This window comes from Pholcus phalangioides, unplaced genomic scaffold (assembly GCF_987345545.1).
Source record: "Pholcus phalangioides strain wild (caught in Gottingen) unplaced genomic scaffold, Ppha-v1.0 ptg000021l_1, whole genome shotgun sequence".
NCBI classification, from domain to species: Eukaryota; Metazoa; Arthropoda; class Arachnida; order Araneae; family Pholcidae; genus Pholcus; species Pholcus phalangioides.
The window spans coordinates 9,482,505-9,499,332 of record NW_028301614.1 but is presented as its reverse complement, the minus strand read 5'-3'; the positions used below and the strand labels follow the sequence as shown (position 1 = coordinate 9,499,332).

At 35.0% G+C, this 16,828-nt stretch overlaps 1 protein-coding gene across 2 annotated transcripts in view; it reads left to right on the top strand.

The window, feature by feature from the left end:
* Positions 1-16,828, top strand: part of LOC149070586 (mitochondrial sodium/calcium exchanger protein-like) — a 59,090-nt gene that overhangs the window by 17,356 nt on the left and 24,906 nt on the right. For both annotated transcript variants that reach the window (XM_089249095.1, XM_089249096.1), the window contains 3 exons: positions 4,334-4,386; positions 4,491-4,548; positions 15,344-15,446. In XM_089249095.1, the coding sequence (XP_089105221.1) occupies positions 4,334-4,386; positions 4,491-4,548; positions 15,344-15,446 (214 nt within the window). The remainder of the gene's footprint in view (positions 1-4,333; positions 4,387-4,490; positions 4,549-15,343; positions 15,447-16,828) is intronic.

Genomic DNA, 16,828 nt, shown 5'->3' with positions numbered 1-16,828 from the left:
GGCATCAGGAGAGACAGGGCAACAACTTTTTAATTGGGTTTTGGGGCACATTGGGAAGGTATAAGAAGTTATATTTTTATTTAAACAAGTATACAACCCCTTGAAACATGGACGAAATATCCGAGCATTAGAGACGTTATTTCGAAATTCTTTTATAATTGGAAATATACCTCTAGGATCAACGGTTCTCCAGTAAAATGAAATACTCCCTTGTTCGCTATGCACCATGTATATTCGGAATTAATTTTCTAGCATGATTCATTTTATCAGAATGTATCCGAAATATAGAAATACGAATATAGATAGACATCTGAAGATGCCATTGATTTTACTGGTTATGTTATTTTCTGATACAAACGATAAAACCATAACAGGCAGATTGCCTTGTGGGAAATTTTAGAGAAAATTAAATTAAAAAAATGTACTCATAACCCCAATGAAACCCCTCCCCCCCCCCCCTTCAAATATACATGAAAGACGATTTCAGTGACACAATTCCATGTGCGTATATTAACCCCGTATAACTTCAGGACATTTATGGCAGAAAAGGACGGGTCAGGAAGAAAAAAAAAAGAAAAAGGAGCGCAGAAGAGAAAAATTTTGTGTTATAAATCACGGAGGCACTTTCTCGTGGACGCCATCTTAAAAAAAACCCTGAAAGTTTAACTTTAAGTGTCTCAAAGTTCATATTCGCCATATTTCTAAGTCAAAACGTTCACTCCCTGAGGTCAAAAAGAAAGAAATTCTACAGTGGGAAAAAGCAACTAGTACATTTGCGACACCAGGGTCTGGAAGGGTCAATATACATAGTTAATGTCATAAATCATTCGCGCAGATCTGTTCGTTGAAGCCACTATTTAACTGGGGTCACCGCATGCCCTCCCCCACAAGGAGTGGGTCTGGCAGGGCTCCTAGAGAGATGATACAGTACCTGTATCTAGGAGGTAATGGTCTGGCAGGGCTCCTTCCTGGGCCCGAGATGATTCTCATTATTTTTTTTACACACTATAAATTCATAACATAGGAGCCCGTGAAGAGTTTGACCTAGGACCCACCAAAGATCTCAACCTGGGGGGCCCTACTGCAGGATGTGAGGGCCATGAGTCTTCGTGCTGTGGTCAGTTACACTTAAAGCTACATCACATTTTTTACAAATCATATTTCTCTTTTCTTTTTTGGTTTTTTGCTGCATAATGCACAGCACTTGTATTTATCAATATGAATTGGTATATTTTTATTGGTATATTTATATGTATAAAACATTTTTCAGGGTTAGCATCGCTAAGTCACGGGAATTTTTTTAAGACAGTAAAAGAAAAAACTCAAGAAACAACCAATAGGTGGCACTGGTACGAGCGACTTCGGTGGAAATATGCAAATGAGACGGTTATAAGAACTTATTAATAAGTTCTTAATCAGCAACCAGTTCACCATTTTAAACCATGTATGTGGACCTGCTGCACTCTGCCGTTGCTGGATTTGTAACTCGCCTGCAATGTGTTATTCCCTGTGGTGGTGGTCATGTGGAACACATACTACTGTAATAAACAATTTGGAGCATTCTCTTCGTTATTTGCGTATCTTTTCTTTGAGTTGTGTACGTCCACGCCACCTATCGGCTGTTTTTTAGTCTTTTTTTTTTTCCTGTCAAAAAAATTCCCGTGACCTAGCGATGCTAACCCTGCAAACCGTTTTTTACTTCGGTAATTTTTCCGGTTTTTATGAATTTTTAAAGTTTCTACGGACTTTTTGCCCACCCTGTATGATACTACATGTGAAAGACGGAATTTATTTTCTGTCATTGGCCACCCATCAGAATTATTTTTCTTACGAACCCCATGTAACCCCAGGGTGGTTTTCGTTACAAAATGTGCTAATGAATTCATTCGCTAAAATTGAACGAAACTGTAAATGGCTTATGGGTTTCTAATAATTATGAGTTATATGAATGTAGTTGTTTTCTGTTTGATCTTCTCTTTACAGAGCTTAATTCCTCTGTTATTTGCAGGCTCATGCCTTGGGCAGATGCCTTTCGAGGAATCTATGCATGCAATGATAAAGGAATTAATGCCTATAACATCTTTGCCATAACATTTGAACAAAATAAAAAACGCTATTCATAAGGGTTACACATTCGAAAACAACAAAAAAATTCATATATTATGACACATTGCTGACGAAAAAAACAAAGTAAAACTTAAGAATGTATAATTAAAACTGCCATTATATTATTTTAAAGCTCTCTTATGAGCAAGATTTTTGATGTCATCGAGGAATTTTTAATACCAAATTATACACGGAATTACAATGAAATTGGTTACATGCGTTTCATATAAAAGTCACTACTTTCGTAATAAGGAAAATTTGAACGCGAAACGCCGCAGAACAATGATATCCAGCTTCCTACCGGTAACGAGCGAACCAGTGCGATATATACTATTGCGTCCCTCTTAAGTGCTCCGGAACTGTTCCTCGTATCACTCAAGTGATCCGTAATTATACCGCGGATCGCTTAAGCAATCTGGCAATGTGTCGCGGGTAACTTGAGTGATGTAGAACTTCGCCGGGGCCGCTTAAGTGCTCTAAAACTGAGCCACGTCACTCAATGAATCTTTAAATGTACCGCGGGTCACTCAAGTGATCTGTAAACGTATCGCGGGTCCTTTAAATTATTCGTGAATGTGCTACGGACCTACTTGAATGATCTGAAAATGTTCCACGAGTCGCTTAGATGCTATGGAATTGTGGCGGGGGTCACTTAAGTGACCTGTGAATGTGACGCTTAGTTCTTTTTTACAAAATTAAGTTTGTGGTGGCGGGATACATCAGATAACCCTGAGGGTCACAATTGTTCCGCCGGACATGGGTTTAGCATGTAATGGCTTAGAAGGTGGGTTGCAATGAATGTCTTAAAAATATATTTTGTGCTTTTAGCCTTCATTGAAATTAACATAAATTAATTATAATAGCATATAAAGGTATTTTCTTTCGAAATGTAAATAATTTTTAAAAAAATATTTTTTGCATCAAAAAAACTCTTTTGATCATCGGGGGGGGGGTCAAAAGTGACTATAAACCTTCTGACGTAATACTCGAACGGCCCCTAGTAAATGTCCCAAGTTCAACGCAAACTTGAGCAGTTTCGGGTGTTTCTGTCAATTACCAATAACTGACGTTCTCTAAAACACATTTGGACTTATGAAAAGTAATTCACATTTTTGAGTGCGCGTCTTTCTGAAACTCACAAATAACTTCAGAAAACCTTATTTGTGAAAACTTTATGGCTTGCGTTTTCTCTCTTCACACGCAGCAGTAATTCCTGTTGATTGCGATCGTAATGAACTGAAATTGGAAATTTTAAAAGGTATTTCAGAATCGAAATACTACTTGAAAGCGCAATAAATACAATTATTTTGAACAATTCCTAGAAAATTCACGAATCTTTCCAGGAAAAGTCATTAAAAGTGTTTATTTACCTTCCAGGTCTTTTCTTTACTTTCGAAATAATTCAAAACACAGGGTGTGCTATAAGTGCTAATACGGCCGTCTCATCAACCTTCTTTCGTAGTGGTATAGTTTCAATGCATAAAATGCTCAAAAAACATTCAAAAATTACCCTGTACCAGTTTCGAGAGTGAAAATGCAGTGTGTCACAAAATAAAAAAATCTAACTTTTTATACGGTCTTCCTGTCCTCTAACTTCCAATTAAAAATTTGTTGCCCTGTATCTCCTGAGGCCAACATAAAAAAAAAATTCCAAATTTCCAAGTGCAATAATCACTGAGATATTCTAATTCAAAAGTCGGAGAAAAATTTGGAAAGGTCTGTATAAATGAGAAAAAGAAATGTTGTCCGTTAGTGTTTTTGCTGTTCTTTCATAAATTTTCTCCGATTCATGAATTAAAATATCTTAGCGAGTATCGCACTTGGAAACTTGGAATTTTTTCTGTTGGCCTCAGGGGATGTAGGCAACTACTTTCAAATTGGAAGTGAGCACAGGGGGGGGCCGTATAAAAATTTAGATTTTTCATATAGTTAGACACTGCATTTTCACTCTCAAAAGTGCTACAGTGTCATTTTTGAATGTCTTTAGAAAATTTTTCAAATTGAAATCATACCTCTACGACGAACCTAATGGCCGCATAAGAGCTTACAGGACACCCTGTATACTTAATATGCATAAAATGAGATTGGCTGTAGGAAATTCTTTATTCGGTTTTGCTTTAAAGGTACGAAGTTGACAAGATGTCCTTCTAAATCCATGTAATGGAAATGATCTTGTTTCTGAATAATTCCTTTTCTCTGAAAATTCCATTTTTTTTTACTTATTTAGGCTTCATGGTTGTTTATGCTTTTCATAGCTCTGGGGGTGACATCAAACTGTTTGTGAGTAGATGCGAATTTTTATTATAATTAAAATATGAATATTCATGAAATTTCAAAATATCTTGCGGTATCTTTTTTTTTAATCTTCTCTGTGTGTTTTGCAGTTTATGCCCCGATCTATTCGCCATTTCTAAACACCTAGGGCTGTCTGAAAATGTAGCCGTATCCTTTGATGAGTACATTTTTTGATTATCATTCAAAATACATTGATTCGAATAATCTGTTTGTGTAATAATCAAATCGTTTTCAGATTCTTTTTGTTAGATAATTATCGTTTCTAACGTCACGTTTACGAGGGATGCTTAAAAACGTCCTTTAATCTATAATCTCTTTTAATGGAGATCATTAAGACTACAATAATGTGGTGTATAGATTGACTACACATGATCAGATACTTTTGACAACGACATTGTTAATGATGTAATTCGGGTGTGACAGTGGAAGCACCGCTGTCAGCTGTATCTGATTAAACAAAGTCACTCCAGGAACATGCATATTGTTCCGGATAATTTTCCACAAGACTTCGAGATTGCAAAACAAGAAGCGGTTCGACGGACAAACACAGATTTATTTACAGAACAGCAATTTACACGTATTTACAAGCTAACCAGAGAGCTAACAACTTTCTCGCAAAGTTTAAACACGACTGACTGAATCTCCTTGTGCCTGTCTAGCCTGTCTAGCCTCTCTCAGTCTGCCATCCTAAATCCTAATCCTAAAGTCCTATCAGTCTGCCATCTTGTGAGCGCCACGGTATTTATAACCCGGATAGAAACTTGGAGAAAAAGAACATTCCACAAAATTCTGTTTCACAGTTTCCTAGTCGGCGGCGCTACCGTATGAAGGGGCGGGACTTTCTAGATTTTTCTCTACACGCCCTGCCAGTTCTCCACCAATCGTGTCTTCGTGCGCTTAACCGAAACCGGTATCATTGATATTTCTGAACGCCATCGAACAAATCACGCCATCTATTGTCGAAAGTTCGTAACAATATCTTTCTGTTACGACAGTCTAAAGGATAAGATAGGATATAAGAAATACCAGCCAGGGATCACAAGTTCTCTATTACAAAGATATATATTGCTGAGAGCAATTTAATGTCTTCAGTAATCCACGGGAAAAAACGCCAAATACTAAAAGGCTCTTCTTCCTCATTCTCCAAATTGATTATAAAGATATTTTAAAAAAATTTCATAGTAATATCATGCTGAAATAACTAGTTTCTCATCAATCTGTCGCATTAGTTTCCAAATCACTTCTAATTGGCACCTGGGAACGACTATCTTGTTATTTTATGGGAAATATCTGTTTTGGACAATAAATTTGAAAAACTGTAAACTTTGCTCAGAGCAAAAAAAAAACTGTGCATTGTGTCCGCAGACATAGACATGAAGTTCACGCCATGCTGCAAGTAAGCAAAGATTGGGGACATATTATAAGAGATACTAACCCCCGGCCCGGCAAATATAGTTCGCCATACGGGGTTCCCCGAAGGGAGCGTTTATTTTCTCCACAAAAAAAAAGAAAAAAAAATCATCATCAACTTTACATCTTGGCCCAGGAAGCAACCATTAACAACTCGCGAGCAGCAATTTAGTGTCCCTGGGGTTTATAATAATTGCTTCACTTAAGTATTATATTTTACATTGTAATTATCACACTGTAGATACACATTCACATATCACACATGACAATCATTTGATCTTTCAACATAAAAAAAATAGAAAAAAAAAACCTATACACACATCAGGTCAGCTGAAATATACGAAGCAAATCAGTCCGTCAATCAGCTAACTTCAGCACGAGATCGAAGAACACTGTAATACAAGTTATATTTCAGTCAATTTTATGCATTATAACTTACAGTATTAGATATTAACATATATTTTATGTGCACTGCACCACACATGCTATCACGTACTAGAAATTTACATATTTTCGTAAAAAATCAGTATATGACATAAATTGAAAAAAAATTGTAGTACGTATTATGGGACATATTATAACTATACCTTTCCCCGCTTATAACTTATCTTTAAATAGAGGCACTTTCGTACGCACTCTGTACAAGTACAACGAATATTCGCGTCGTGTTTTGAATTCCGAAACCTCTATTTAGTCACTTCACGAGTTTTCTTCTGGTACTTCTCTTTCATATCACACAAAAAAAAGAAAAAAGAAAGTGGCATTCTGTCTCGTTTAACTATTTTTTTTTTCTTTTTAAGAACAACCTGGCACATCAAGAATATTGTCGAACGCCATTTTACGGGGACGATCCTTGATAGAATCGAACAGAAACACCAGCGAGTTTCACAATCAGGAAAAAGTTGGAGAAACGTTTCTAATATTGGTAAAAGTTGCTCAAACGTAAAATGTACTTGTAAGTACATTTTACGTATCAACTTGTCTTCTAATAGAAAAGTCTTTTGAAATCATTGAGGTATTCAGCAATAGATGATTTCGTAGGAAGTAACAAATTAACATAGATGCGAATGTTAAAATCAAATCGTGACTTGAACTTCCAGAAAGTTTGCGTTAAAGCTGGTGAGGTGAGAGTAAACATTCTAAGCGAATGGCAAAAAAATTACTGTTCTCCGTGATATTTGGTGTTGCGACATTTTTTGGTACCAAATATGCGAAAGTCTCTTCTCACATGAACTTTATCAAAATAAAACTTTTGCATTGAAAAATGAGAAAAAAATTCAACTTTACATTCAATTTCTTTACGCATAAAGGATTTCGAAAATAGTCTTAAATGTGAATTTCCAATATCCCTGTGCGCATGCTCATAGTGAAAATATGAAATAAAAGTCTTCACATAATTTCATCATATTTTGTTTTGTAATACAATGAAATCTCGCTACAACGATGCTCAATATAACCATAAATCCATCTACAACGATATATTTTCAAATGTTGTTTGGAATCACCTATAATCTAATATTAAGCTTCTCTCTATACAACGATATCCTTTCCCACGATAAATCCTTCTATAATGATATATATTTTTAAGATAATTTGAAACCACAAAACACACACACACACAACAACACTGCAACAATATTTTTCTTATATTCCACTCAAAATTACATTAGACATTTTTAATTCCTTACCTATGTTATTCGTTTGAGTGTGTTTTAATAACAAGGTCGGGGTCAAGACATTTTGCACTGTCTATCCTCCGAAAGTGTTAAGAATGTTGCTGTGAAACTACTTTCTGTGGGGTACTGAACAGTGCTGTGCGGGAAACTACTTCTTTGTGTGCAGGGTGAAACAACAAACTGAATTTCATTCATCAACACTAATCAGTTGGACTTTCTTGCTGCAAAGGAATACTAAATGCATTTTATCGTGGTACTAACAAAGCCAGTTCAGAGGTAATGCCAACAAGCATGAAATTTGGTGCCCCCTCCCTCTATGAAAACGCTACCTATTCCTTCAATTTTTATAAATTTTTAAACTATATACGAATTTATGGGACACCCTGTGCTTTAATGCATACCGAACTTTTTCATGTCAATTGGTTGATTTTTTTATAAATTCTTATTTTTTTTCAAGGACTTTTCGCCCACGCTGTACATTTATTCATTGTTAGTTGAATGATGAATTATTTATTGGTGCATCAGTATATGTACAATATCTGTTACATCTATTGCAGGAAATGCCTCAAATTACTCTTCCCATGCACTCGACAAAATTAAATTTTTTCCCCGCTCCTGCGGAAAATGCACTTTAGAGCAGTTTTGAGAGAGTTTGTTGTCACCACATTCAACATATTTGGCAATATACATTCATTTTCCTTCTTCATTTTCGCTCAAGGTCCATCGATCGTTGCTGTATTGATTCTAGGTGATAACGTAAACATAAATTTTCGATTATTTTTGTTCTTTTTCCCACTCTCTCACCCGTTATTTACTTCCAAAGCGTGTTTCCAACTTCACTCGTAAACAACTCTCTCTCTTATGGTCGTTTCCACGACATGGAAAATATTTTTACGGTGAAGATTTATATTGAGATTTCCAGTTCAAAACATCATCAAGCTACCATAATATACAGTTGAACCTCGTTTATACGTCACTCAGTTATACGACTTTAATATTTAAATGACGTTTGGCTTCGGTCGGCTGTATGAATAATCGGATATAAACAAAGGTAATATTCTACAAATTGTATTTCTCGAAGCGATTTAGAAATTTAATTTTTTTTCCACATTGAGTATGATTGAAATGATTTTGTTCGGAGACGCGATATAACACGTTGAATTTCATAATTTTTTTTCATATCTGTTGGGGAAGGGGGTCATTTTTTTTAGAGAAATCTGGATTGTGCGACTTTCGCAATCATACGACGTTTTGGCCCGATTTTCTTGAACGTCGTATAAACGAGCTTTTACTGTATACAGGGTATCGAAAATTAAAGTTCCCTTGTTCTGAGCTGTCTACAGCCATATCTATTTATCGGATTACGTCTTGATGGAAGGATGGATAAGAAATTGAGAGAGAGAAAAAATTTAAAAAATTTCCACTGCTATATTCATTGCGTATTACTGTTTCATTCACATATTTCAGAAATTAGAAAAAAAAACTATCTTGGATACTTCGAAGGCAACAAAGCTCTACAAATTGCAGAAATTTATCGTTTTATTTCAACAATTTCACATTTACTTGAACAAAATATTTGCACTTTTTTTTTTACCATCGATCGCACGCACACTATTTCAGTCTCCACATATATTCAAAAAATTCTCATGCAAAAAAAAAAATCATTTAGCTATTGCAGATACTGAAATTTCTAATGCCTTACCAAAATCTCGCGATGGCTCTATTGGTCATTCCTCAAAACTCTCTCTCTCTCTCTCTGACGCTTTTAAAAAAATTATCAATATTTAAAGTGTTAGAAAACAATGAGAGAAGATATGTGTAAAAAATTTAAGGAAGGGGAAACACACACACTATATTTAGGAGAATGGAAGATAGCCACACCCTTTACCTTATCGAAAAAACGATTTTATGCTATAACGATCCTAACGCTATTTCATCACAAAAATAAACGACGGTAGATGCAATTTCGACGCTTTTCTCTTAGACATATTTGGGTTTTACTAAAGCAATAGGTGGTATAAATATAAGCACATTAATTTTTTTTCACATTCAACGTATATATGCATAAGCCAATTAATTACAAGTTTTCAATTGGACACACCCAATAATATTCATATACGAGTAAGCTCATATTAATTCACTCTTCATCAACAATTCTTTAATATATCGCAATATCTCTTCATCAGGGTGATGAAACTAATTAATGAAGTATCTCATTTATTAACTTTAGGCACGCGACCAAAAAACAGCAGAAGAGAAGTTTTAAACCTTTTTTTTTTTATATTGTACGTACTGGTGAATCTGCTTTATTTTCTGGAAGACAAAAATCTGGTCTAAGCGTTATAAGAATGGGATCCTTCAAGGTGAAAGCGGGCGCGATAGCCCAGGTCGATAAGATACTCGCCTAAAGTACAAAAGGATGTTTAGAGGTGTCGCGAGTTCGATACCCGGTTCGTACTTGTCAGAAAACTTTCCTGACACAGGGGTACAACAGAAACGGCGACATGACCAAAGAATTGCTACCGCAGGGAGTCCCCTATCAAGGGGTTAGAGCAGCAAACTCTCGATGAATATAAAAGCAAACCTGCCGTTCGGAATCGGCAATAAATTGTAGGTCCTGGTCTAATTAGCCCTCGTATGCAGAAAATGACCGTGATGCGACAAAAATGATCAAATTATCAAGGTGAGAGCAGTATAAGAATAAGAAATGAGAAATTGGCAATGAATGATTATACTTTTGTAATTTTGTCGATCTAACCAGCTGCGGGGGAACTTTCGTGATTAGTCTGTTATGTTTAGTAGTTAAATATGTACGGTAAATGCGATAAATTGATTATTATATATAATAACCCGTTGTTAATCATACTTACCAATCGTTATGATAAGTTTGATAAATTTATCACTTTTGCCAGCAAATGTGCATAATACCCACAAGGATGGTGGGAAATTTTGATAAATACTAAAACAATTATCACTTTTACCGGATATCTTGCATAACACCCAAGCGTCGTTGGTAAATTTGGTAAATATTGAAAAAATTTGAAATGAGTATAGTGTTTGATGAATATACTCGGACTCCGATATAATGATACAATACATGTATGAATTTTCATGTCTAGTATCATATATAGTACCATTTATCATGTTTACCAACGACGTGACGCTTGGGTTTTATGCTTAATCACCGGTAAAAGCGATAATGTTTTTAGTACTTATCAAATTGACCAACTAATTGGGCATCTTTAGTTGCATTTTATGGGCATCTTTTTTTCTCATCTACCTCGTTTGGCATTTTGCCTGTTGTGGCGTTGTATTTGTATTTGTATAATCTTATGGGGACTAAGCATGATCGCCGGAGAAAGTGATATTTTTTAAGAAGTCTACCGAACTTGTGAAAATGTTCGGTGATTATGCATAACTTTCCTGGAGTTATGAAATTTTCCGTAACCAATATACTTAGTTATGTTCAATTTTGACATCGGGTCAATTAAGATCAATGAAAACAGAAACTAATATAAAGTCATCATTTTCTCCTCTTTCTATCTGCAGTGTAATTCCATAATTCCCCCTGACGCGTTTTACTGGCGAACTAGAGGCATACTTCCAATTAGAAAAATTATCCAAATCACGTGTGGACTTCTGATACGTCATTTATAGTGCAAGACGTTGTATAGCTAATAATAAAAAAATCAACTTTTTATATAATAATTTCTTGAATATAATTACACTGGAGGAACGCAGGTGTCGGAGGATATGATCGAAGTATTTAAAATTTTCCAACGGGATGAATAGAATGAAACACGAGTTGTCAATACACCGTCAGTCAACTGTTTCGACAAGGAAACACCAGTATCGTTTAGCAAGGGACTGCAGGTTGTGATGTCGAAGAAGGTTTCTCTATGAAAGGGTTGTTAATAAATAATGGAATAGCTTATCTACGCAAGTCGTCAATTCTAACACATTTGACAAGTTTAAAAAAAGAAGTACGCGATAAACATAGTGGGATAAATCGAGAAGTTTATCCATACTTAGATAAGACAACCACAATCTTTTATATGGGCAATGCATTATACAGTATTAATTATTCGTTTTTTTCTTTCGTGATATATGCTTTTATATTCGGTCGCTGTATTTTGGTTGTTCCGTATTTTTTATGGGCATAATTTTTCCAGCCACCTCGTTGGGCAATTTGTCTGTCGTGGTCTTTGTATTTGTATCTATCGTGTTTACCAACGATACGACGCTTGGGTAAAATAATAATAATAACGTGATCACCACGTATTCTTAAGAGATCTTTACGATCTGTCCAGGGAATTTGTTAGTGCGTTAGTAGACTTCCATGCCCGAACCGGGATTCGAACCCAGACCTGCACAGTCAGAAGCTAGCTCCCTTACCACTAAACTGCCAGGCGGCAAAAAAGTGATAATTTTCTTATTATTAAATTTACCAACGACACTTGATTACCATACATAATCGCAGGTAAAAATGATTAATTTAGGGATATTTATCAAACTTACCAAAATGTTTGGCGATTATGCATTATAACCGGTTTATTACGTATAATAACCGGATTTATCACATTTACTGTAACAATTTTATTAATAATCACATTGTTACATTGGAGGAACGCAGGTCTTCGTGGGGATATGATCAAAGTGTTTAAAATTTTGAACGGGATGGATAGGATGGACCACGAATTATTAATACGCCATCAATCGACTGCTTCGACAAGGGGACACCAGTATCGATTGGTAAGGGACAATTGGAGGTTGTGGTGTGGCAGGGAATTTTTCTCTGAAAGGGTTGTGAATAAATTGAATAGCTTACTTCCTGGGGTCGTGAGTTCTAACACGATTAACACGTTTAAAAAGAAATACCATAAATATATTGGGATAAATCGGGAAGCTATCCCTACTTAGATGAGACAACCATCATTTTTTATGGTATATTTATATATTATCATAATTATCGGGTTTTTTTATATTATTCTTATTGGGTTGCTGTATTTTTGATATAGTTTTGATTTACATTCGGCATCCATATTTTTTATGGTCATGTTTTTTTAGCCATCGTTGGGCTATTCACTTGTTGTGGTGTTTGTATTTGTATTTGAGGTCTACACGTGATTTGAATACTTTTTCCAATTGGAAGTATGCTTCTAGGATCAACGGTTGGTAAATTATTCCAGAGTAAAAACGTTCCTTGCACGCTGAGAAAAATATTATTATCTCTGAACCTGATCTTATCCAAAATGATATATTTTCCAAAATAATGAAAAGAAATGTCATCCAAATCGTATTTATATTCGTTATTTAAATTGAAAAACATATTGTATTACAGAACATTCGGTAAAAAACACCACTCGTGGCTTGAGAATATACTTTTCCACCATGATTTGTTTTTCCTATAAAATGAAATTGTATAAAAATCAAAAATCATTTTTATAAATTGATGAAAGTGAAATTTGAGACATGGAAATGAAAGATAACATCGGCCTACGCTAATATGAATTTCCTTCAATTTAAAAACAAAAACAACACATGCACAAATTCATGGATATTATCCATGAAATTTGAATCATTGAATTCAAATAAGATTCCCGAAATAATGTGGTCTTTTTTGTTCAAGGTTAAATATTAACCCTTCCGGACCCGAGTATTCATGTTTGGAGTTTTTAAGATGTTTTGCATCACTCTGATATTCAAAACATGAAATAAAAACATAAATTTCGGCACATATTTATTTATTTTTTTCAAATTTTATCGAAAATACAGGAGCCACAAATGTGTAGGCAACTTTATATCTATTGGGTATATATGCCATCTATTGCCGTAGGTAGGTAACAGATGGCAGAACCTACTGAGAAATTACAAACCGCATCGGAAACAAAAGACCATTGTTAGATTTCACCGAGTATTGCGACACAATGGCGAAAAGACACTCTTCGATGGTGGACGACCAGAGCTGTTTCCAATCAAGAAACGAAAGGTTTCCGTTCAATCCAACTCTTTTTCTTTCAGGTTGTTTCTTCAGCCCAAGTTTGCGTTTGACAATATTAAGAAAGGCTCTTGTAATTCTTTTCTTGGGAAGATAAATGGTAGTTGCACAAGAAAGAGAGAGCTGGCTCTTTTGTTACCCTCTGTAATTGCATCTAAGAAATGATAACAAAAAAATGAATGAGCGCATCAACCTTTGTATTTTATTAAGAATGAAAGGAACTAAAATTTTGAAAGATCAGATGCCGTGAATCATAAAAGAAAAACACGAACAATTTTAAAGAATAAAGAATGAGATAAACCTTATAAAAGCCAAAGGTCTTCGACGCATGACCCGCAGGCCAAATGGGGGCCCTCGAAGTTTTTTCGCTGTGGCTCACTGCGAAAAGGCTGACAGTGTTTCAGAATCTATACAAATGCTGGGAAAAAAAAACTTCGAAGAAAAAATGTATTCCAGAATCGGGGAATGAGAGACCAATGGAAATAATTTCAGAATCAATGAAAAAATAATTTCTGAATCAATGAAAAAATAATTTCTGAATCAATGAAAAAATAATTTCTGAATCAATGAAAAAATAATTTCTGAATCAATGAAAAAATAATTTCTGAATCAATGAAAAAATAATTTCTGAATCAATGAAAAAATAATTTCTGAATCAATGAAAAAATAATTTCTGAATTGACGAAGATTCATTTGCAATGAAAATATGATTTCAGAACAAACGAAAGTTTATATTCAATAAAAAAAATTACTTTCATAATTAAGATTCATAAGATTCATAATTAACGAAAAAATGATTTCTGAATTAATGAAAATAGATATTCAATGAAAAATAATTTCAGAGTTAATGAAAATTTATATTCAATGAGAAAATTATTTCCTAAGCAAAAAAAAACCATATATATATTTTCATGAAAAAATAACTTCATAATACGCAAACAATTCTCAAATTTTAAAACGAGTCAAGTAGGCGTCGCCTCCCACACCTGTTTGACTTTGAACCCTGCACACTGTTGGGTTCATCCGACGTCATTTTGAGATATTGGCCTTCGAGCTGCATGGAAATTTGATTTTAGCCCGCAATGTCTGAAAGGCTGAAGAACCCCTTAAGCCAAACAAAGAACATTAAATTATAGAAACGATCCCAAATATTGAATAACAACGAACCGAAGTGAGAAATTAGAGATTTAGGATAACTAAAAAGAAATAAAAGAAAATATGTATTCATCTCTCTTACGTATAAAGGATAGAATCAGAGTCGATGAACGTATCATTTTATGATCGATTAACTGGAGCTTCTTCGTTTTTTTATTGCTGATGAAAGCAGCGATTTGTCAAAAGTAGGCGAAAGTGTTGCAAAAAGTGCATGTGGGTCAACGATCATTTATGCCACCATAAATAAGGATGCAAGAGACGTCGCCTCCATATGAGACACACTGAATTTATATCCTTCGACGCGAGTGAACCACTTTTCTAAAAATATATCTTTCGCTATCTATTCGGAGTTTTCACGAGACGAGTTTCATTCTGAAACAATCACCGATTTCTCAGAAATTTTACTCATACTGTTTACCGGGAAGAAAGAAACGTCGACCACTATAAGCATCATAAATATCACATATCTCCGTTATTATTTGGGTTTTAACGGCGTCGTTACATGCTTTCTGGTATCTTAGAGGTTTATAATCTTTTGCGAAAGTACATCAACTTGCATAGCATTTGAATAGTTTTCCAAATCTCTACAAAACTCTTATTTGCAGGAAAACTTGGTCTAATAAACTGATGTCATGAAATGTACGTAATTGGATATTTTTTTTTTTCACATATCGTATCTCCTTGACCCAATTCAAATCGATAGGGAGTAACACTTTTAGCATTTGGCAATGGAGCTCCGGATATATTTTCTTCGGCAGCAGGTTTGCAGAAAGCATCAGCTGAATTGGCCATCGCCAGTCTCATAGGTGAGTATAGTACTACACATATACAAGTATTTTTCAAAAAATTAGAACACCTCAGAAATTTACGAGAGTGGGTCATGAAATTCTCTACTTAAAAAGCCTAAATTAAAGGTAGGGTTGTATATATACTACCTGGAAAAATGTATATTATGTTGCAAAATTAATTTTTGTCGAAATTCACCAATACCAGCGCCACAAGCAGCTGTAATATGCAGTGTAGTGTAAAAACATTAAAAATTCATTGTTTAAATGAAAAATTAATGATGAGAAGAAATGCGGTTAAAAATTGAAAGCCGTATATGAAAATTGAAAAATTCAAAATTGAAATTAATCGAAAAATTCAAAATTGAAATTAATCGAAAAATTCAAAAATGAAATCGATCGAAGCTAGTGTTTAGGGTTCTCATCAGGGAGGGGGGGGCACCCTGACATTGGCTTAAAACAAAACGTTCCTGAGAGCATCTTGAGCCCAAAAGCTTAAATGAATGTTCGATCCCCCTACGTTCTGCTATTGCACCAATGGCAGCTGTGCGGTCGTATGGGCATCGGGCTGGACTGAAGTTAGTTTTCTGCGGTTTTCCAGCTTTTTAAAAAAAATGTCTCTCCGCAGAAAGCAGGCAGACCTGCAATACGATGCTGACATAACATGAAAATTCGAGCATTTTCCTCTTTAGTTCAGAAAATAGGAGACAGATGGCAGTATGAACACGAAACAAGCGCAACTATACAACATAAATACATTAGCGCCACACATACACTCATAACACACATTCCAGCATGTACCGATTCGTTAGAACTTCCGTTGAGGAATCTGTACAAGGTGCATGTACGGTTAAGTAGTAGTAGTAGTATTGTTCCGATAAAATCGATAATTATAGAAAAACAAAATATTAAAGCCAAAATGTTTTTTGTTGCCCAAAAAGATATTTTAAGCAAGGATTTTGCAGTCAAAACAAGTAATTATACAAATAAAAGTAGATGCAGAAGGTGAAAGTGCATACCATATGGTTAGCCCTAGAACTAGCGCTCAGTTTGAAGTGAACAGTTATTGGTGTGAGGAGAAAGTAAGTCCAAGGTGTATGGGAAAAAATTATTGCCAATTATGATTTTTTTCGATTAATTAATGCATTCGAAAATCGTTGTCATTGTTACATACATGTTTGATACGAGACAGTTGAGAAAATACAATACTCCCGAAAACCTTTTTGCTGATATTAGAATAGTAATTAGTTAAAAAATGGACTTTGAAATTAGTCATTTCTTTTGTCGTGGGTACCAGTTAAGACCATATTGTTCTTTTTTTCCGTGATCCTCACGTATTCCCAAGGGATCAGCATGATCCGTCCAGGGAACTTGTTAGTGTTTGTAAACATCCATGCCCGGAC